At 36.3% G+C, this 21,967-nt stretch overlaps 1 protein-coding gene across 6 annotated transcripts in view; it reads left to right on the top strand.

Moving 5' to 3' along the window:
• METTL8 (methyltransferase 8, tRNA N3-cytidine) overlaps window positions 1-21,967 on the top strand; it is an 86,041-nt gene that overhangs the window by 46,750 nt on the left and 17,324 nt on the right. For all 6 annotated transcript variants that reach the window (XM_040475367.1, XM_040475369.1, XM_040475366.1 and 3 more), the window contains exon 3: window positions 11,075-11,166. In XM_040475367.1, coding sequence (XP_040331301.1) covers window positions 11,075-11,166 — 92 coding nt within the window. The remainder of the gene's footprint in view (window positions 1-11,074; window positions 11,167-21,967) is intronic.

Here is a 21,967-nt window from a genome sequence, read left to right as displayed (position 1 = left end):
ACAGAGAAAGACAGATACCATATGGTTTCACTCTTATGTGGATCCTGAGAAACTTAACAGGAACCCATGGGGGAGGGGAAGGAAAAAAAAAAAAAGAGGTTAGAGTGGGAGAGAGCCAAAGCATAAGAGACTGTTGAGAACTGAGAACAAACTAAGGGTTGATGGGGGGTGGGAGGGAGGAGAGGGTGGGTGATGGGTATTGAGGAGGGCACCTTTTGGGATGAGCACTGGGTGTTGTATGGAAACCAATTTGACAATAAATTTCATATATAAATAAAAAAAAAAAGGGAAGTGAAAATTAAAGTTAACAATGAGGGGCATATGGCTGGCTCAGTCAGTAGAGCATGTGATTTTTGATCTTCCCGTCATGAGTTTGAGCCCCATGTTGGATGTAGAGATTACTTTAAAAATAAATAAATAAATAATAAAAAGCTTTCAAAAAGAAAAAAAGCTAAAGACACAATGAGATACTACTACAAACTTATTAGAATAACTAAAATTCAAAATCCTGTACTGAATATTAGAGAGGATGTAGAGGAACTGGAACTTTCATATACTACTGGTGGGAATATAAAATGGTATAACCACTTTGGAAAACAGCTTAGCAGTTTCTTAAAAAACTAAACATAAACCTGTAATATGATTCAGCCATTCAATTCCTAGATATTTACCCAAGAGAAAAGAATGCATATGTCCGTACAAATACTTATACATGATTATTCATAGCAGCTTTATTTGTAGTAGCCAAATTTGGAAACAACCCAAATGTCCCTGAGTAAGTAAATGGACACATTGTGTATTATATATATATATATTATATATATATATATAATATATATATATAATGGAATACTACTCAGTAATAAAAAGGAATGAGATACTGATAAACATAACAATATGGATGAATTTCAAAATAATTATGCTGAGTGAAAGAAGCTAAAAATGAAGAGTATATATTGTATTCTTAGTGCTACACCAGAAAATGCAAACTAATATATAGAGACAGACAGCAGATCAGTGGTTGTCAGTGGAATTGGGGGTGGTGATGAGAAGGGGAGGGCTGGAAAAGAGGAATTTTAAAGGCACACAAGGAAACTTTCGAGGGTGATGGACATATTCATTGTCTTCACTGTGGCGATTGTTTCCTGAGTGCCAACATATGTCGGAACTTCTCAAATTGTACACTTTAAATATGTGCAGTTTACCATATGTCATTTGTACTTCAATAAACCCATTAAAATATAGTTATATCCATACATTGGAAAATAATGTAGTAGTTAATAAAAATAAGAGAGATCTGGGGTGCCTGGGTGGCTCAGTCAGTTAAGCATCTGACTCTTGTCATCGGCTCAGGTCTTAATCCCACGGTCATGAGTTCAAGTCCCACACTGGGCTCTGCACTGGGCATAAAACCTACTTAAAAAAAAGAGAGATCTATGTATGTTGATATTAAGAGATATCAACAACAAAAAGAGCAAGTTGCAGAAAAGTATCGCAGGTCTCATTTTAGTAAGGAATTCTTGTGCATGTGCTATATGTGTATATATATCTTTGTTTTTATATACACAGAGAAAAGTCTGGAAATGTCTACATCATACTGTTTATCTCAGGAATGGGCATGAGGATGAGAGGTAGAGATTAAACTTTATATTTTATATACATTAGTTACTGTTGCAATTTTAAAAGAATGCCCTCCATACACCTATTGCCATCTTACTTTCTACCTGATAAATTCTTTATTCTTTAATAGCTGATTAGAACTCATCTTATTAAAATTTTGAGTTCTACCAAATCTTTTTCATCTTTATGTCTCCAATTCACATTTCAGTGCTTGAAAGATACAGGTTCTCAATAAATGTCTAATGATGGAAGTGGGTATTAGCTTCTTCCAGCAGCTGTGACCTCTATTTAATGGAATAGAGAATATGCAGAATATGCAGAAGTGGGAAGGCATCACTTCTTTCTGTGTGTCTTTTGTAAGTCATTCATTCCTAAGGAAGAAACAGATTTACTAATAAAAAGAATCAACGGAAATACTTAACTATAGCCAAAAAGACAAGTGGGCAGCCAGGAGTCATAAGTATAAGTTAGTGTCAATAGTAGAAAAGATTTAATTGAAATTAGTTAAATTATTAGCTGATATACCTGTAATAATTGTATTTCATCCATCTGAGGCTCACATTTGTTTCACTGATTAACATCTCTGAAATCATGATATTTCTTACAACTGATGACATCTTACAATTATAATTGGAGTGTTTTTTTTTCCTTTCTTACCGGTACAGAAAATAACTGTCTTAGATTTGACGAATTAGGATAATTATAATTCCGAAGTAGTTAATCTTAATTATATATTGTTTTGAGAATTATTGCTCTTATTTTACTAACACAAAAACTGAGAGACACAGAAAATTTAAATGACTTTTCATTACCATATATCAAAGTTAACATATAGAACACATAGAATCTTTGTTATATTGTTAAAAAAGCATTAAGGTTTTTGCTCTACAGATAAATGGGCAGTAGACATAGAGAGTTGATCCAGGAGGAAGTCCATGTGAGCATATGAGGAAATACACAAGAGTAAAAGAAATACAAATTAAACAATAAGGTACCTTTTTATATCTATTAAAATAGTATCAAAAAAGAAAAGGAGAGAGAAATTTAAGATAACACTCAATTCTGGTTAGCATTATAAGTTAATATAATGTGTTTAATTATCTTTCTTTTTTTATTTGTGTCATTTGTTCTTTTATTTCCTCTACTAGCTTTTTGGCTATACATCTTTACCTTATTTTTTAGATACTATTCTAGAAAATAGTTTCAAACATTTTCATCTCAGAACCTCTTTAGACTCTAACCTTTTGAGGACACTAAAAGAACTTTTATTCATGTGAATTATATCTAGTGATGTTTTCCATGTTAGAAATTAAAACTGAGCCATTAAAATATTTAATTCATTTTAAAACAACAACAATCCATTACATGTTATATAAATTACGTATTTTAATGAAAATACCTATTTGTTCCCCCAAAAGAACGGCATTATTTTAAATGTTTGGAAGTCTCTTTAATGTCTGGTTTAATGGAAAAAGCTAGATTCTCATATCTGCTTCTTCATTCCATCTGTTGTGATATGTTGTTTCAGTTGAATTATATGAAGAGAATTTGGCCACACACAGATATGTGCTAGTAAAAGAGAGGAGTTTTCACATAGCATTTAAAAATAATTGTAGGTATTTTTCCTGATATTATACTAAATCTCAGCAATGGTAATTTCTTAGTTACAATACGGAATATGAAACCATATTAGTTATAACTTATTGATACATTTTACACTTTGGATATTTTATTTCTGCATCATTTTATAACATTATGCATGGATAATTTTGAGTAGTTTGATTCTCTGTTTTATGTAAATCTTTCAAATGTTGACACATTTCATTATACAACATTTAAGAATTGCTTTTGTAATATAACCACTTCCTCATCAGTAAAATCTCGAAGTATTGATTGGAAACCTATCAAATTCATGGGTGGACACAACTTTTGCAAAATCGTAATTTTTGTTTTAAAACACAAAATTTATCTTTGGCAGCAAATATTATCATTTGTTTTCCTTAAAGTGGAAGCACATTTCATTTACTTTTAAGATATGTCAGATACCCAAGTCTGAATAACTAAGTTTGTCTATAGTTGCATTTTCAACTAAAAATAGGATTCCCTGAAAACAAAAAAGCAGATAATTCAGTTCACAACATAAACAACCATACAAATTCTTTTCTATAAGTCAGTCGTCGTACTTCACAATGCAGAAATGCTTTATGTATACCTCCCATTTTGTCACATAGAATGTTAAACATATGTATACCCAAGGGTCAATATTTTATAAAATAGTTTTTATTGCTTTATCAGACACATTCTCCAGTGAATTCTGTTTTTTAGAACAAAACCTGGTGAATTCTTTACCACCCACTGGATGGTGGTGTAGAATCAACAACTACTAGCACATTTTGGTACCACTGTCTTGTTTCATATTAGGGCAGCTGCACTTTTACCTACCATTGTTTTTTATACTATCAGTGTAAACTCAATCAGTGAAAAAGGCAAATAGCAGTATTATATAGTTTTGACTTAGTGAACCACCTGACACGGTGGGCAACACCTTGATAACTATAGTCCTAGAGATTACAGTGTTACTGTCATTATCTTAAGGTGCTTCCTTGACTTGGTACAGTTTACTTAGAATTAATATTGTACCACGTAATATAAAATGTTAAAAAGATTACAGTAATATGATTCTACTTATGTATTCACCTTGTGTTATATTGTTGCTGTTTGGTTTACTTCTGTATGTTATAAGCTCTATGATTCATGTTACTATTTTTGCTACATACAGTTAGTAATTTTGTTAAGAAATTAAGACAAAGTATAAAAAAATTGTCTTATAGTTACCCACATATTTATCACTTCTCATCTCTATATTCTACTCTGTGGCTCTGTGTCTCTATCTAGTACCATTTTCCTTGAGCCTGAAGAACTTTAACATTTCTTATATTATAGATTCTGCTAGTAACAAATTCTCTTAAATTTTGTTTATCTGAAAATGTTTTTATTTTTAAATTTTCAAAGGTATTTTCACTGCATATAGAATTCTAGGTTGACAGAGATTTTTCTTTCAGTACTTTAAAGATGTTCATTTGTGTTCTGGCCTCCATTGTTTCCAATGAGAAGTCAGCTGTTTGCAGTGCTTTTCCCCTCTATAATTTTTTTAAAGATTTCGTTTTACCTTTGTTTTTTAGAATTTTTCTGTGTATTTAACATGCCTGGGGTTTGCTTTGCTTCCTGGATTTACTATTGGTTACTACTTGTTTGTTTGTTTGTTTTTAATCAAATTTGGAAAAACTTTAGACAGTATTTCTTCAGTTTTTTTTTTCCTATTCACTCTGTCTCTTCTATTACTGGGACTTCAACTTGTGTGTTTCTTAGACCCAATTTGTATTATACCATAGATTATGAAGACTTGCACCTTTTTTTCCCCAATTTTTTCCCTCTGTTCTCAGTTTGAATAATTTCCATACCTGTAAGTCTTTAAGTTCACTGACCTTTTCTTCCTGTAGTGTCCATTAGCTGTTAAGCCTAGCCAGTGAATTTTTCATTTCAGATATTGTATATGGGTTAAGGTCAAGAATTTCCATTTAATGGTTTCCATTTCTTTGCTGAGGTATCCCCATCTATTCATCAATTCAGTCCATCTTTTCCTCTAAACCTTTGAACCTTTTTTAAAAGCTATTTTAAATTCTTGTGTACTAATTCCGACATTTGAGTCTTCTTAGTCAGTATTTATTGGCTGCCTTTTCTCTTGATTAGGGATCACATTTTCCTGATTGTTCAAATGCAAATAGTTTTGATTGTGTAGTGGACATTGCGGATGATATCTTTTATGGAATCTGGATTATTTCTAACTTTAAAGGTGTTGGATTTTTTTTCTGGCAAGTGGTTGAATTACTGCCAAATCTCTCTGGTCAGGTAAGATTTAACTTTAAAAAATTGTTTTTTAATATTTAATTATTTTTGAAGGGGAGAGAGAGAGAGAGAGAGAGAAACAGAGCATGAGCAGGGGAGGGGCAGAGAGAGAGAGACACAGAATCCGAAGCAGGCCCCAGGCTCTGAGCCATCAGCATAGAGCTGATGTGGGGCTTGAACCCACGAACCGTGAGATCATGACCTGAACCGAAGTCAGACGGTTAACCGACTGAGCCACCCAGGCACCCCAGGTGAGATTTAATTTTAAGTGTTGTTAGGGTGAGACTGTTTTGATATTGTTCTGAATCCAGTTTGGGTCTTATTCCTATTGCATGGCATTTCTAGGGTCTTAACTGAATAATGAAGGTGTTCAGAGTGGTCTTTCCACTCTGGCTTAGCCAAATTCCAATAACTCTGAGTACTGCAGTGCCTATGTCCAGTCAGGTTTTGTTTTTTGTTTTTTTTTCTCTGCCTTCACCTCCAGAATCCATCAGGACCTGTGGAGTCTGTCCTGTTGGTGAATAGCCAGAACTAATTAAACACTAGGAGAACTCTCTTGCAGATTTCAGGAGGCTACCCTTCTGTCCAGCCTTCTCTTCATTATTCTGCTGCACAAAGTTGCACCACCTCAGGACCTCTGAACCCTGATCTCTACCTTCTCAGCTTACAAAAGTGCCACTCAGTAAGACAGCCACTCTCTGATGGGCTGTACCTCTGTACTATAGTCTAGAACATGACCTAGACCGAAGGCCAGTGTGAATGTGGGGACTGACCTTTTGTGTTTCTCTTCTCTTAGGGATCACAGTCTTGCACTGTCTGAGGTGTAATACAGTGCCTAAAAACAATTCCTTCATATATTTTATCCAGTTTTATCATTGTTTATGGTAGAAGGGTAAGCCCATTACTATGTACTCTGTCATGGCCAAAATTACAAGTCCTATTCAGCAATTTTAAGTCATAATTATGAAGATTTTTTTAGCTTTATAGAAAAATGTTTGTGTATATGTATATATACAAATACAGGAAGGGAACTTAAGAACTATTAATCTGTTAGGATATTTAAATGAAAGGAAAGACTTTTTCTCTTGAAAATTTTCTATTATTATTATAATGATAACTGCAATACATATGATTTTGTCATGGAATTAAGGATTATTAATATAATTTTAAGCTGAAACTAATACCCTCCATTTCTTCCTTTTTACCTAAGAATATTTTATTTTTAATTCACCAGTCACCTAATAAATTTGTTAAATTTGTCTTTAAATTTTGTCTTATGATGAGGCTTTTATATACCAACAAGTAACAAAGACAGAAGAGCATTCTATTCATATAGCTTATACTGGGTACTTTAGTTTATATCTGATTATTAAAAATTATAATAGTGGCACCACATTCAGCAGAATTTTCAATAGGCAGGATCCTCAAAAATGTTAGTACCCAAGCTAAATTATTGAGGTCTGTGTATGTGTGTGTGTGTGTCTGTGTTTAACTTTTCCAAACCAAACCAAATACACAATTATTTAGACTGTTAACTGCAATCAACTTAAAGCTGAAGCAAGGAATCATCATTTGATTACACTTTACATATAGAAGGAATAAGAAGTATGGACATATGCACATTCATGAACTGAGGTCATAAGACTTACGACTACCACAAAATTATAAGACAAATTCTACCAGCCATATTGTAAAAATGTATTACTCAAAAATTCTTTTATTTTTGATATTTATTTTTTTAATGTTTTTAATGTTTATTTATATCTGAAGGAGAGAGAGACAGTACATGAGTGGGGAGGAGCAGAGAGAGAGGGAGACACAGAATCCAAAGCAGGCTCTATCCGCACAGAGCCCAACGCGGGGCTTGAACTCACAAACTCATGAGATCATGACCTGAGCCAAAGTCAGATGCCCAACTGACTGAGCCACCCAGGTGCCCCTATTTTTGAGATTTCTTTTTCTCAAATTCAACTTTCCAGGAAAAATGTTAAATGTATTTTGTATTTTCTGCTTAATTCTCTCTCTCTCTCTTTTTAAGTTTGTTTATTTTTGGGAGAGAGACACAGAGAGAGGGAGAGCACACAAGTAGAGCAAAGAAAGAGGGAGATGAATCTCAAGCAGGTTCTGCACTGTCAGTGCAGAGCCTGATGTGGGGCAAGATCATGACCTGAGCCACTATCAGTAGTTGGATGCTTAACCAACTGAGCCACCCAGGTGCCCCAAGGAAATTTTAAAACAGTAATCTCAGTACTGTTATTTGAACACAATTGTTTTTATTCATCCAATATCTTTTTAACTTTATTTAGTTCTGATTATAATACATATACAATTTTGGGATCTGCTGTTTTAACCTCATGTGTCATAAATACTTTTCCATGTTGCTATGTAAACTTTATATTTATAATTTTAAATATCTGGATAATATTCCTTTAAGTTACCATATTTTTTTCATTACCCTGTCACTGAGATTATTTCCAATTTTTTGCTATTATATTTGGTATTGTAGTGAATGTCATTTTATAGGTATTTCTCTGTTCTTTTGAGTTACTTTATTACAATTAAATTCCCAGAAACGCAATTCATAGGTCAAACAGTATGGAACACTTTTTTCCTTTGTTGTTAATGATGGTGGTTGTAATACCTGACTATTTTCAGTTTGTTTGTTATTTGTCTCTATGCTTAAATTCTGTTGTAATTGTATTTATTACTTACAAACCTGAATGGTTCTTATTGCCGTCTGTTGGGTTTTAGTATATGTGAATCAGACTCTTCTAATATAAAGAAATGCCATAAAGCAGCAGGTCTGGAGGAAGTTCTCATAAATACAGTAGAAACATTTTATAGGTTTCTGTGGGGATTTGGTAACTGTACAGTGGAAAATCTGTTCTGCCGGGGCTTAGGGTATAATATTCCCCTCACTTAGCAGTTAAGAAAATGAAGCAACATAAAGAACAGTGTAAGGAAGTTAGAGCAATTTAAGAAATAACTAAATCTATTAAATACTCAGGAAGAAGCAAGTTAAACTAACAGTTTAAAACAAATGCTTAAAGCTAAAGACCATATATACTCTCATTGTCTCAGAGCTTGATTTTTGTTACAGGGAAATGGATTGTTCTATTTTCTTTCTTATATGCTGTAAAAATTCATAGATGAGAAGCTTGTACCCAGCGTTAGTAATCCTATTTTTTCAATAAATGACCTATTGCCTTTAATATCATAACTATCATTTAATAATGCTCTATATGGATTTATATATACAGAAAATAAAGTATAATTACCAGTTCCAAGTTATGTATGTGATTGCTCACATACGTTAAGTCAAAACAAAAATCTGTTCTAATTTCATTCATTGAAGCATGTGAACAAAGCTGCTGAATGATTATTTAGGCTGTGAATGACTGGGTTTTATTTGAAACGACAGTGGTTAAATTTTCATCTTTGGAACTCTGATTTTTTTTGCATTATCATTTACTTTTCTTGAGAATTTCAGTATACCAGTTTTGATCCTACTTAAAGGAAAGCAGTTTCTCACCTTCCAGTGGTGTATTTATAGCCAGGTCACTGGAATATACCCTCTCATATCTGATTGCATAAACATGACTTAAAATAGGACCAAGCTTATCATTCCACCCAAAGTAACTCCTTATTCTGTCTTGGTTACCCCTACTTGATTAATATTCAGTTTTGAGACCTTAGAATCATTCTTGAGTCTGTTGTTCTTCTCCTCGCTGCAGCTAGTTAACCTCTAGGTCACAGCTACAGGTTTTGTCGGTGTCTCTCCCTCTGCTCTGCCTTTCTGTTTGTTGCCACTGCCTTAGTCCCGGGACTTATTATTCCTAGACCACTGAACAGACTTCTCACTGGTCTCCCTTCCACCTCCCCACGTCATTTTCTCTTGTACACTACTAACCTGTTCACACTTAAGATCCTCTGAAATCTGACCATGACCCAGCTGCCAACTTCATCTGCCGTTACCCAAGAGAACCAATCAAAATGGATTTTTTTATTGTTTCCTGTATATACTGTCCATATTCCCAGCTTCATAATGACATGAATAATTGCCCCACCTCCTTTCCCTCTAACCTGGGCTCAAACTCCCCTCCCTCTCAAGCCTTCCTATTTGCCCCAGCTAGCATTAATTGGCTATATTTGCATACAGTAGATGCTAACCAAGTAGACTACCTTGTATTCTCATTTACTTCTGTTAATCTGCCTGCTTCAGGAGAATATAAACCCCGTTATGGCCAAAGATAAGTCTTAAATCTCTCAGTATCCCCCACTGTCTTGGTAGACATTAATAGACTACTTACTTGCCAAGGGGATGGACTTGGATTTGAATTCTGGTTCTGTCACTTAATGGCTATCTTACCTTGATTAAGTTACTAAATTTCTCTCTCCTCTTATGAGAAATGAGCATGATTATAACCCCCTCATAGGGTTTTTGAAAGAATTAAGTAAGACATATATGTATGTAATGTGCTTACTAGCACAATGCTTAGCACATAATAAATAATAGTAGCTTATCAGTATAATAATTATGACCAGGCTAAGTGCTCAGTTAATGTTTATCAGCCACCATTATGACGCGTGTCAAAATGTTGATATTTTGCCCCTTTACAATCAATGAGGTAGCTACAAATATCATATGATATTAATGTTAATTTTTCTTACAATTATCAATAAGCTACATGGAACTTGAATTTTAGATATGTAGTTTCTTTGTTGTTTAGAAAAACGGTTTATTCCTGAAAATTACATCACTCATTCATAGCCTTACCAATTGAGAAAAAGGCATTGCAAACTTTGTAAAAACCAAACAAAAAAACAAAAACAAAAAAACCCAAAAAAAACCAAAAAACTCACCTTTTGTGTATAAAGATGTTGCTTCTATTCCATGAAAACATTTTAGCAGCGGAAAATATCTTCTCATATAGGAAGTATAAATTCTGAAACTGAAAGTACTTATAGAAAGTACAAGATCTTGAAAAGCTGACCTTCTTATATACTATGTGAATTATTCTATCATGTAAATGTAAAAGAATCCATTTACAGAAATTAAGGCAACTAATAAAAATATAAAATTACTTAAAAGACTGAAGGTAAGTGCAAAATATTTTAAAACTTATAACTCTTTGACAGTGAAGTATTAGAATACAATTATTATGAAAGAGATTTTAAAACTGTTAAAGAATGCCATATTCATAAACAAAAGGGCAAATAAATTTAGCCTTAGAGTAAAATAGAGCAAACCATACTAGTACTCAAATAATCATGCACCATAGTGCTCCTGGGACATTACTTCGCAGTCATTTCCAAAAGGTGGCTGGGGCTTGCAACACAGCCAGATTTAAACAGAAGAGCTATAGGAGTTCCAGGATTGTACCAGCACTATCAGAAGAAACATCTGACACAAAATATATTCATTCAACACAGAATTAGTTTGTATCATTTGTCTTTGACTCTGCTAGAATGAAAGATGTATCCTTTGTCACTCTCTTTCTGATTTCAATTATAAAGCAGGTTTTACAACCTTTTCATTTTTTGGTAGGGATCACATGCAGTGGTCAAAAGAAGAAGAAGCAGCAGCCAGAAAAAGAGTAGAGGAAAACTCAGCTGTGCGAGTCCTTCTGGAAGAACAAGGTAGGCAACTACATGTAGTAGCTTCTGGAGCCTGGTTTTTCTCTTTGACCTTCCGCTGATTCAGTTCACATGTTAGTCTGTTTTCCTCCTGTGTCATTACTTTGGAGAGTTCTTAGCTTTTACCTACGCCAATCCACTTGTCCATTTGGGAGAATTCCATTATTCTAGTGTAGTGGGACAAAGTTAGTGAAATAAATTATGTATTGACTCTTTACTTGCTTTTTTGGTAATCATAGTATTACATTTTTCTGAGAGATACACACAAGGAAATTTTGAAATTTCCCTCTTGCTATGCATCTTTTATTTATTTAGTTAGTTGTTTTTGTTGTTTATTTATTTATTTTGAGAGAGAGTCAGAGCTCACAAGCTGGGGAGAAGCAGAGAGAGAGGGAGAGAGAGAATCCTAAGCAGGCTCCATGCTGTCAGTGCAGAGCCAGACCCAGGGCTTGATCTCACGAACCGTGAGATCATGACCTGAGCCAAAATCAAGAGCCAGATGCTTAACTGACTGTGCTACCCAGGTGCCTCACTATGCATCTTTTAGTATGCTGTTGTGCATTTTACTGGCCAGGAATATTTAATAAATTCAGAAACTTTGAGCAAAAAAGGTAAAGTCGTATTAAAAAGTTGTGACCTTTTAGGCTAAACATCAAGGTACTTTTCTTGGAGGCCTTTTGATATTCGGAGTTTAATTGAGGTAAGACCTTGCCAACCTTCGAATCTGGCTTCTAATAAAATTGGCTAATGCTACTGTTACAAAAACAGAAAATAACAAGCATTGGTAAGGATGTGGAGAAATGGAACCCTTATGCACTGTGCAATTGGTGAAACTGTAAAATGGTGCCGCCTCTATGGAAAACAGTATAGAAGTTCTTTAGAAAGTTAAAAATGGAAGTACCATATGACCTAGCAATCCCACCTCTAGATATATAGCCAAAAATTGAAAACAGGGTTTTGAAGGTATATTCACACATCCATGTTCATAGCAACACTAGTCACAATAGGCAAACGGTAGAAGCAATCCACATGTCCCTCGACGGATAAATGGATAAACAAAATGTGGTATACACACAAGAGGATATTACTCAGCCTCGGAAAGGAAGAAAATCCCACCACATGCTACAACATGGATGAACCTTGAGAATATTATGCTAAGTGAAATAAGTCAGTCACAAAAAAGGCAAATACTATATAATTCCACTTATATGAGATACCTTAAGTAGTCAAATTCATAGAAACGAAAAGTAGAATGGTGGTTACCAGGGGCTGGGGGGAGGAGGAAACACAGAGTTGTTGTTTTAAAACATACAGAGTTTCAGATTTGCAAGATGAAAAAGTTCTGAACCTCTGTTTCACAACAAAGTGAATATACTTAACACTGCTGGACTGTACACTAAAAAATTGTTAAGATGATAAATTTTATGTGATGTGTTTTTTACCACATTTTTTTTAAAGCACACTAGAAAAAACTTGGTCTGTGTCATTCTCACTTCATAGCTAGGAACCCATATACACTTTGACCCAACCCATGTACTCTCGAGATAAGACTTTCTACCTTGTTTTTCCTAAAGTGATTTCTCCTTTCAAACAGGTTCGTTCTTTCTTTAAAAAAAAAAAAAGTTGTTTGAAGTACCAAATACATAGAGAAATTTTCACAACTCTTAAATGAATTGTCCCAAAGCTCATTGGATTTCACCAATATCCACGTCAAGAAACAGATTATTACCATTAACCCCAGAACTTCCTCATTTTCTGAACGAATAATAATACTTTTCCAACCCCTCCGACTCCACAAAGAGCAACCACTATTCTGGCTTCTAATACCCTAGATTAATTTTGCCAGAACAGCTTGGTTTTGGTCATGATGATTTCTCAATCATTCTTGTAGCAGTATCAGAGTACCTGTTAGATGGAGCAAGTGTCAGCAGACTATGGCCAGGGGCAAATCCAGTGTACTGCCGGTTTTTATAAATAAAGCTTTATTGGAACACAGACATAATCATTTATTTACATATTGCCTATGGCTGCTTTTGAGATATATATACAGAGCTGAATAGTTGTAATAGAGACTGTACACAGCCCACAAAGACTACTTACTGTCCGACCCTTTACAGAAAAGTTTGCCAACTCCTGAGATAGAATTTGGTTTCCAGATCAATCCTATGTTCTGAAACCCCCCAGGGAAAGATGTTTTAATTCCTCTGTGCAAGCCAAACATAGTGAAAATCACTAATCTCACCAATAGTCAACTATTATTCTAGTGACTTTAGTATACAATTGTAGCTAAGGTTTGAAAACCGAGCTAATGAGACAGCTTTTAACCAGTGAAGGGGGCATTTCTTCCGTATCTTATTCTCTGCCACCATTAATGACTTACTTTATCCTCTGGCACTGTTTGGTACTCCTTAGAGCTAGTTCTCCTTCCTTATCTTAAGCATGAATATGTCCTGGAGGGTGGGCAGGATAGAAGAGCACCTGATCCACGATGGAACCATTCTATTTTTATGAGCTCCAGCCATGCAGTCCCAGAGTGGGATATAGCCAGGGAGTGTTGGGGCTGGATTTGAGGGTGCATACCAGTGGCAGTTCTGCTTACAAATCAGCCAACATTGCATTCCTTTGCAGGAACTCTGTCACACTGTTTCTGAGGAAGTATAATTTTGCTTCTTTGCCAGCAGCTGCACAGACATATTTTCCACATTACTCAAGCTTCTGCTAGTGGCCACCTGGATGTGACAGAGAGAGTCAAGCCTAAACAGAATTAAAAGTTATCAGTCATCTTAATTCGTTTCCAGGAAGTTAAAAATTATCTACAGTATATTTCCTGATATGAAAAACCAAGAATTTTTTTCATGCTCTCTTGAATATTTGTTTAGGACATAAATAGATGAGCAGTGCTGATAATGTTCCCTTAAAGTGCTCGGTACTGAGGCTGCCTATTTTGGCCTATTTATGTTAACAATGAACTTGAGTGAAGCTAATGAGAAGGTTATTTTAGGGCTTGGAAACCGCAGTAAAGGAAAATGACAGTTCCCACAGAACCATAGTGTGACTGAAATAGAAAGGTGGTGACTGGCCTCTCTCTACAGAAGCAGGAAAAGCAGGCTGGAGAGGACTGATGATACTGCTTTGAAGCATTTGGCTTGCTTATTAGCACATACAGTCTCTTTCTGAGCAAGTTTTCTGGCTGCTGTGGAGACCCAGAACTAAAGACTCCATTTTAAAATGACTCAAAATGGGGAGCCTGGGGAGCTCATTCGGTTAAGCCTCTGACTCTTGATTTCGGCTCAGGTCGTGATCTCATAGTTCATGGGTTCAAACCCCGTGCTGGGCTCCATGCTGACATCACAGAGCCTGCTTGGGTTTCTCTCTCTCCCTCTCTCTCTCTCTCTCTCTGCCCCTCCCCCACTTGTGCTGTCTCTGTCTCTCTCAAAATAAGTAAACTTAAAATTTTGTTTTAAGTAATAAAAGTAAAATGAAATAAAATGACTCAAAGTGATTGAGGTTTCCCCACCCTGGAATAGAACATGGTGCGGTGGACTGCATACATGTCAGGGCATTGCCACAAGGAGGGGACCACACAGGGAGAGTGGCTATTTATGCCATTTAAGCAAGATTGCATAGAGCAGCAATTGGGGCTGCTGTGGGGATGGCAAAGAAAGAGAACTTCTGTTCTGAGGAGCTATGTTCAGTGACAAGACATTACAGTGAGACTAAATACCTTCTCAGCCACCCAGCCAGTCTCTGCCAGGTCCTGCTAGGCTGTGGAAGTCCGGGGGGGAAGCTTCTAATTTGATATCTAGTGTCTCTGATGAATACAGGTCAAGGTGGATGGATCCATTTAAAAGCTCTGCTCGTAAACTTTGTAAAAACCCAAAGGAGGCTCTGACCCGGTTCTTATTCTGGTGCTTCTGTTAACCACCATCTCTTCTTTTCCAGGAGAGCCCTACGTCTCTGAAAGAGCCTGTTTTCTCCCATCACAGAGGATTCCGTTGGCAGATCATTATATAGCATAAGGACTATTTATTGATCTTATCTCACTTATTTTAATGTCCCTGGGAGGAAATACTCCTTGTTCTGCCATGCTGGCCTACTCTCTAGCACACTTCTTTTGGTCTTGTGTGTGTCACTCCCTCCTGTCACTCCCATTTCTCATTTCTCACCTATTGTCTCAGATGTTGTGAGAACTGAAGTCAGGAAACACCCTCACAGTTCTGAAAATAGGAACTTAAGCATCACAAATAGTGTAGTTTTTTGCTGAGAGATGGTTGACATTTCATGTCTGTGATTAAAGTGTATAACATCCAAGCTCTCATTAGCAATATTTCTTCCACTTAGGTGCCCAGATTAATAGTTTTAATTCCACGTTTCCTTTTGGTAATTTATTTTAAATATTACAATAGCTCATATTTCTTTTAAAAGCAGATTAATTCAGAGAAATAAGAAAAACACATTTGGCAGTTTTTGAGTTAACATGTTTATATTTTATAATTTCCTAAAAACATCTCCAGTGTGTTATATCTTAGCTGATCATTTAGCAAAGGTAATGGGCTTTTAAAACTTAATAACGAAAGCAGCTGCTATTTTTACTTTAAAATATACTTTCAAATAACTACCTATCTAGGGTGAGTTATCTATGTTAAACAAAATAGTAAAAGAATAAGTTTACCACTTGTGAATACCTTTACCACTTGAAAGTGTCCTGTGTGAAAAAAAAGAGTAGCTAAAAGTTTCATGTGCTGATAAATTTAGGTACTTTTTTTTTAAATGTCTATTTATAGTTGAGAGAGAGAGAGAGAGAGAGAGAGAGAGAGAGAGAGAGAGAGAGAGAGAGCGCCAGCTGGGGAAGGGCAGAGAAAGAAGGAGACATAGAATCCAAAGCAGGCTCCATGCTCTGAGCTGTCAGCACAGAGCCCGATGTGGGGCTTGAACTCACAGACTGTGAGATCATGACCTCAGCTGAAGTCAGATGCTTAACCGACTGAGCCACCCAGGTGCCCATAGGGTACTTATTTTTAAGTCAGCTTTGTTTGTTTAAAAGTTCATGCTGTGCTCTTAGAAATACACTTTTCATGGGGCGCCTGGCTGGCTCAGTCAGTAGATGATGCAACTCCTGATCTCAGGTTTGTAAGTTTGAGCCCCACTTTGGGTGTAGAGATTACCTAAACATAAAATCTTGGGGCACCTGGGTGGCTTAGTCAGTTGAGCTTCTGACTCTTGATTGTGGTTCAGGTCATGATCTCAGGGTTGTGGGATCCACATGAGCACCACATGAGCATGGAGCCTGCTTAAGATTCTCTGTCTCTCTCTCTGCTTCTCTCCCCAATCTGCATGCTCTCTCTGTCTCTAAAACAATAAAAAATAAAATCTTAAAATATATGTGTGTGTGTATATATAGATAGATATATATACAGATATAGATATGTATATATATATATACTTTTCATAAGAGTTTTTTCTTAATTAGACAATGAACTTTATCAGTGATATATGGAAATTTCTAACTTTGAGAGCTCAGGTGTTTGTGTAAATGATGTGCAAAAATAATTCTAAATTGCCTTTTGTTTCACTGTAACAGGATAAATTTTCATAATTCATACTAATCATATCTCATATGTCAGATACATAAGCGGTTTAATTCAGTTTCTTAGTTGTGATATTCAGTGTGATTCAGGGTGAGTTCTGAATATTTCAGTATAGTTAGTATGTCATATTCCTTCTTCCCCTCAGCAGTATTAAATTTAATAAATGAATAATTGAGAATTTGCTTCATCTGTCTGTGGTTAAGCACATCACTACATCCCTTTTACTGCCATTGGCACTGAGCAATTAACTCTGAGTCCATAGCCTAGGAATATGAAAGGAAAAACTGCTTCTCCAAGAAAAACTGATCATTAATACACCTATTTAGAAAATCAGTTAGTAAAAAAAAAAAGTCAGTTGGTTGGGGCATCTGGCTGGTTTAGTCAGGAGAGCATGCGACTCTTGATCTCAGGGTCATACATTATGTATGTATTTTGGACAAGATTAAGAAAGGGCAGATTCTCCACACTATATTTATCATTATTGGCCTGAACTTGAGATGAGTTAATAGGAGGTTGAAACTAAATTTTTCACTCATGGTCAGGAAAAATAGCTCTTCCACTTCCCTGTTATCAGAGACCTTTAATGTTCAGGAAATTAAATCATATGCTGAAGGTGTTTACCTTGCTCCTAACCAGATCTGTGAGTGTGAATGAGCTTCTGGTGGGGTCTCAGAAGCCATCACACATAACTGGGAACTATGAATTGCAGCCTTGATTGAGATACTGCTGAAAGCACAACTTTAAAAAGCAAAGAACAAGAAAGTTCCGGCCCATTAGCCTTTACCCCAGCCCATGCTGGGTGCTGTTTCTGTTTTGTTTCTATCCCACAAACCCATCTATTCTCATAGAACATTTTATGTTTCCATTGCTCATCATAATTTCATCATATAATTTTGCATAGTTTATATTTTATATAAATCAAATGGTGTTTAATTCTGTATTTTTTGTCTGTTTTTATGAAGGTTCACTCCAATCAGCATTATTTTTACAATTTATACTGATTATGTCATACTGAAGTTTTAATTTCAATTGGATGCTTTATAATGAGAGGAAAGTACAAAATCAGAAAAACAGGTTATTTTCAGAGATATTTTGGAGGGGTTGTTACTGATTTTGTGTTGTGATGCCTGGGTGCTTCAGTTGATTAAGCATCCAACTCTTGATTTTCGGCTCAAGTCATGATCTCAGGATTCTTAAGATGGAGCTCCGGGTTGGGCTCTGTGTTGACAATGCGGAGGCCACTTGGGATTCTCTCTCTCCCTCTCACTCTGCCCCTCCCCTGCTGGTGTTCTCTCTCTCTCTCTCTCTCTCTCTCTCTCTCTCTCTCTCTCTCTCAAAATAAATAAACTTTAAAAATTTTCTGATTTTGTGTTAGGAAGGCAATATAGTGTAATGGTTAAGAGCACGAGTGGGGCTCGAACTACACCCAAAGTGGGGCTCGAACTCACAACACCAAGACCAAGAGTCATATGCTCTTCTGACTGAGCCAGTCAGATACCCCAGAGCATGAGCTTTAAAGTCCAATAGACTTGGGGGGTGCCTGGGTGGCTCAGTTGGCTAAGCGTCTGACTTCAGCTCAGGTCATGATTTCACAGTTCATAAGTTTGAGCCCCGCATTGCACTGTCTGCTGTCAGTACAGATCCCGACTCAGATCCTCTGTCCCTGTCTCTCTCTCTGCCCCTTCCCCACTCATGCGTGCTTGTGTGCATTTGTGCTCACACACTCTCTCTCTCTCATAAATAAATATTAAAAAAAAAAAAAAACGTCCAGTAGACTTGGTCCAGATCCTGGCTCTAGCTGGATGACCTTGGAAAATTTTTTATCCCCTCTGACCTTGAATTTCTTTGTCTGTAGATTGGAGTAATAATATGTCTGATTGGTATCATTAGGATTAAAATGGGAAAAAAATCCAAATAAAGCATTTGACATAGTGCCTAGCACATAACACTCAGTATGTGTTATTGCTGTTAATGATATAATGATTTATGTTTTTTTCTCTTAATTCCTGAATAGTGGGAAATACTTGAAAAAGGCTTGGAAGTGTACGTATTAGCAGCCTTGACTGTAGTCTTCTCATAGTAATCAGATCCTTTTTAAAGATTGCATAATCTAGGGTTGAATTTAGATGCTTGATGTATTTGCAATGAACCAGATTCCAGTGACCTTACTGAAGATTCATCTTTATAAACTGTAGAAATTAAAACAGTAGTAGTACAAGTTCATATTTAAGACAGCAATCTGACCCAAGGTTTTGTAGTTTGTAGAACTGACAATGTTTAATGTTCTCCATAAATTCATGGGGTTTAATAAGAAAAGTACATAGACTTTTAGACCTTGAACATAGAGAAACACTAATTCAACCCCTCATCAAATGAGGAAACTGTCGGCAAGTTGAATGAAGAATTCATCTAAAATTCTTGTTTTGTGTATAAGATATAGATAAAACTTTACAAAAAGAAAGAACTACTTAATAATCATTAAATTGTTGCCATCACTCTAAATATTCATCTGATTATTATAAATGAGTATATAATAAATATTAATGTTTTTTAAAAATTATTTATATTTGAGGGAGAGAGAGAGAGAGAGAGAGAGAGACAGAGCATGAGCAGGGGAGGGGCAGAGAAAGAGGGAGACCCAGAATCCAAAGCAGGCTCCAGGCTCTGAGCTGTTAGCACATAGCCCAATATGGAGCTCAAATTGTGAGATCATGACCTGAGCCAACGTTGGACGCTTAACCAATTGAGCCACCCAGGGGCCCTGGTATATAATAAACTTTAGAATTGTGATCAGTGTATAGACTGGTCTGTGTGAATGTTTTCTGTTAATATCATTATCCTTTAGATTTTAGTGGCTATTGAAGATTAATTCCGAGGGGAATATTTCCACAGATTAATTGAGATGTAGTGTTACATTCTAGTTACTGATAGTTAGGTTCAAACTCACTTCACAAGTAGCTTGGCAATGAAACCTCAGATAACTAGGGATTTTACTAAATGTAGGTCTTCTTAGGTGGTTGCTTTTTATTAAACTGAAACATTTTTTACCAGTACAGAGTGAGTTACAAAGAGAGTTTTTAAGGAAAAAGGAACAGGGGAGGTGTGAGAAAACCCTGGGGAAATTTGATAGTTTCCTAATTCCTCCTGAATCTGATTTTCAGAATGTTGTTTTATTTCCTCACACAGTATACCAGGCACACTCCAGTTCTTAAAAGTAGAGATAGAACTATTTTAAAGATAATATATAAAATTTTCAGATTAACCACAAATGGGCTTCCTTCCATTAGTGCAGATGTGAACATGTTTTGGACTTCAGCATCATATAATTCTTTTGTTACAGAGATCTACTTTCATTTCTCAGACCTTAAATACAGATGGGAGTTTCTGTCTTTATAGCAGTCCTGCTGCCAGATACAATTCAGCCTTGATGGGAAGGAAGTCTTGTGGCCAGATGGGTGGAGATCCATGTACAAGGCCATAAAGATAAAAATGGAAAGAAAAGGAAAACTATAAAGGCTTCAGGACAGGGTTCTACAACAAAGATGAACTGGCAACTGCTGGCAACTGCTTGTTCTGAGGGTTGGGGCTTCTTTACAATTATGAAAGAAATGATTCCATTATTTTTATTTATAACTTTATTTAGGGGATAGTAATTTCATACAGATCAAAATTCAAATGAAAATTCTTTCTTTTTAATTTCTTCTTTCCTAGCCTTTGTTTGTTTGTTTATTTATTTTGAGAGAGATATTGAGAGAGCACAAGCGGGGAGGGGCAGAGAGCAAGGGGGACAGACGATCTGATGCAGGCTTTAGGATCCAAAGCAGGCTCTATGCTGACAGCAGAAAGCCCAGTGCAGGGCTTGAACTCACTAACCGAACCATGAGATCATGACCTGAGCTGAAGTTGGACACTTAACCAACTCAGCCTCCCCAGGCACCCCCAAATGAAAATTCTTTTTCTATTCCTGGCCCCAGCCAGCCCAGTTCCCCTTTCTAGAGGCAACCAGTATTACTAGTTATATGATTATCCTTCCAGAGGTATTCTGTAAGTATACAAGCATATATGTGTGTGTGTGTATGCATTATGTTTCTGTGTATGCACACACATGTGTTCTTTATCTTCATTTTTCCTAACAAATGATTGTATCATATACATACTGTGCTACACTTTGCTTTTTTGCCCAACATTAGATCTTGGAAATTATATCAATAGAAGATCTTTTTATTCTTTGAAAGCACTTTAAAAAGGTCATGTGTCGGGGCGCCTACGTGGTTCAGTCGGTTGAGCAACTGACTTTGGCTCAGGTCGTGATCTCATGGTCTGTGAGTTCCAGCCCCGCATCGGGCTCTGTGCTGACAACTTGGGAGCCTGGAGCCTGCTTCAGATTCTGTGTCTCCCTCTCTCTCTCTGCCCCTCCCCCGCTCATGCTCTGTCTCTCTGTCAAAAATAAACATTAAAAAAAATTTTTTTTAATAAATAAAATAAAAATAAATAAAAAGGTCATGTGTCTATATTGGGTGAGAATAATTCTTTTTTTTTTTAATGTTTATTTTATTTTTGAGAGAAAGCACGAACAGGGGAGGGGCAGAGGGAGAGGGAGACACAGACTGTAAAGCAGGCTCCAGGCTCTGAGCTGTCAGCACAGAGCCCAATGTGGGGCTAGAACCCATAAGCCATGAGATCATGACCTGAGCCGAAGTTGGACACTTAACCAACTGAGCCACCCAGGTGCCCCAGGTGAGAATAATTCTTAACCCAGGGATTAGGCCTGGTACATGCATAACAGTGTCCAAGAAATGTTTGTTGAGTGAAGGAGTGAGTGAATTATTTTATTAATTTAAGGTACAAATAAAAAGAGGCAGAAAGCTGGGGCACCTGGGTGGCTCAGTTGGTCAAGCGTCCGACTCTTGGTTTCCGCTCAGGTCGTGATCTCATGGTTTGTGGGTTTGAGCCCCACATCAGACTCTGCAGTGCATGTTCACACAGACTCTCCACAGCATGGAGCCTGCTTGACATTCTTTCACTCCCTCTCTCTCTCTGTCCTTCCCCCGCTCACTCTGTCTCTCTCAAAAAATAAATAAGTAAGGCTAAGAAAAAAAAGAGGCAGAAAGCTAAGAATTGTCTGAAGTTCTGAGATGGTTGAACTAACGCTGACACTGGACAGAGGGAAATCCAAGGGATAACATCACGAAACGCAAATTTCCTTTAAAAAGGCA

Source organism: Herpailurus yagouaroundi, unplaced genomic scaffold, assembly GCF_014898765.1.
Source record: "Herpailurus yagouaroundi ecotype Mexico unplaced genomic scaffold, PumYag 140, whole genome shotgun sequence".
Classification (NCBI taxonomy): domain Eukaryota; kingdom Metazoa; phylum Chordata; class Mammalia; order Carnivora; family Felidae; genus Herpailurus; species Herpailurus yagouaroundi.
Note: the sequence above shows the minus strand (reverse complement) of the source record. Positions and strands in the feature narration are given on the sequence as shown.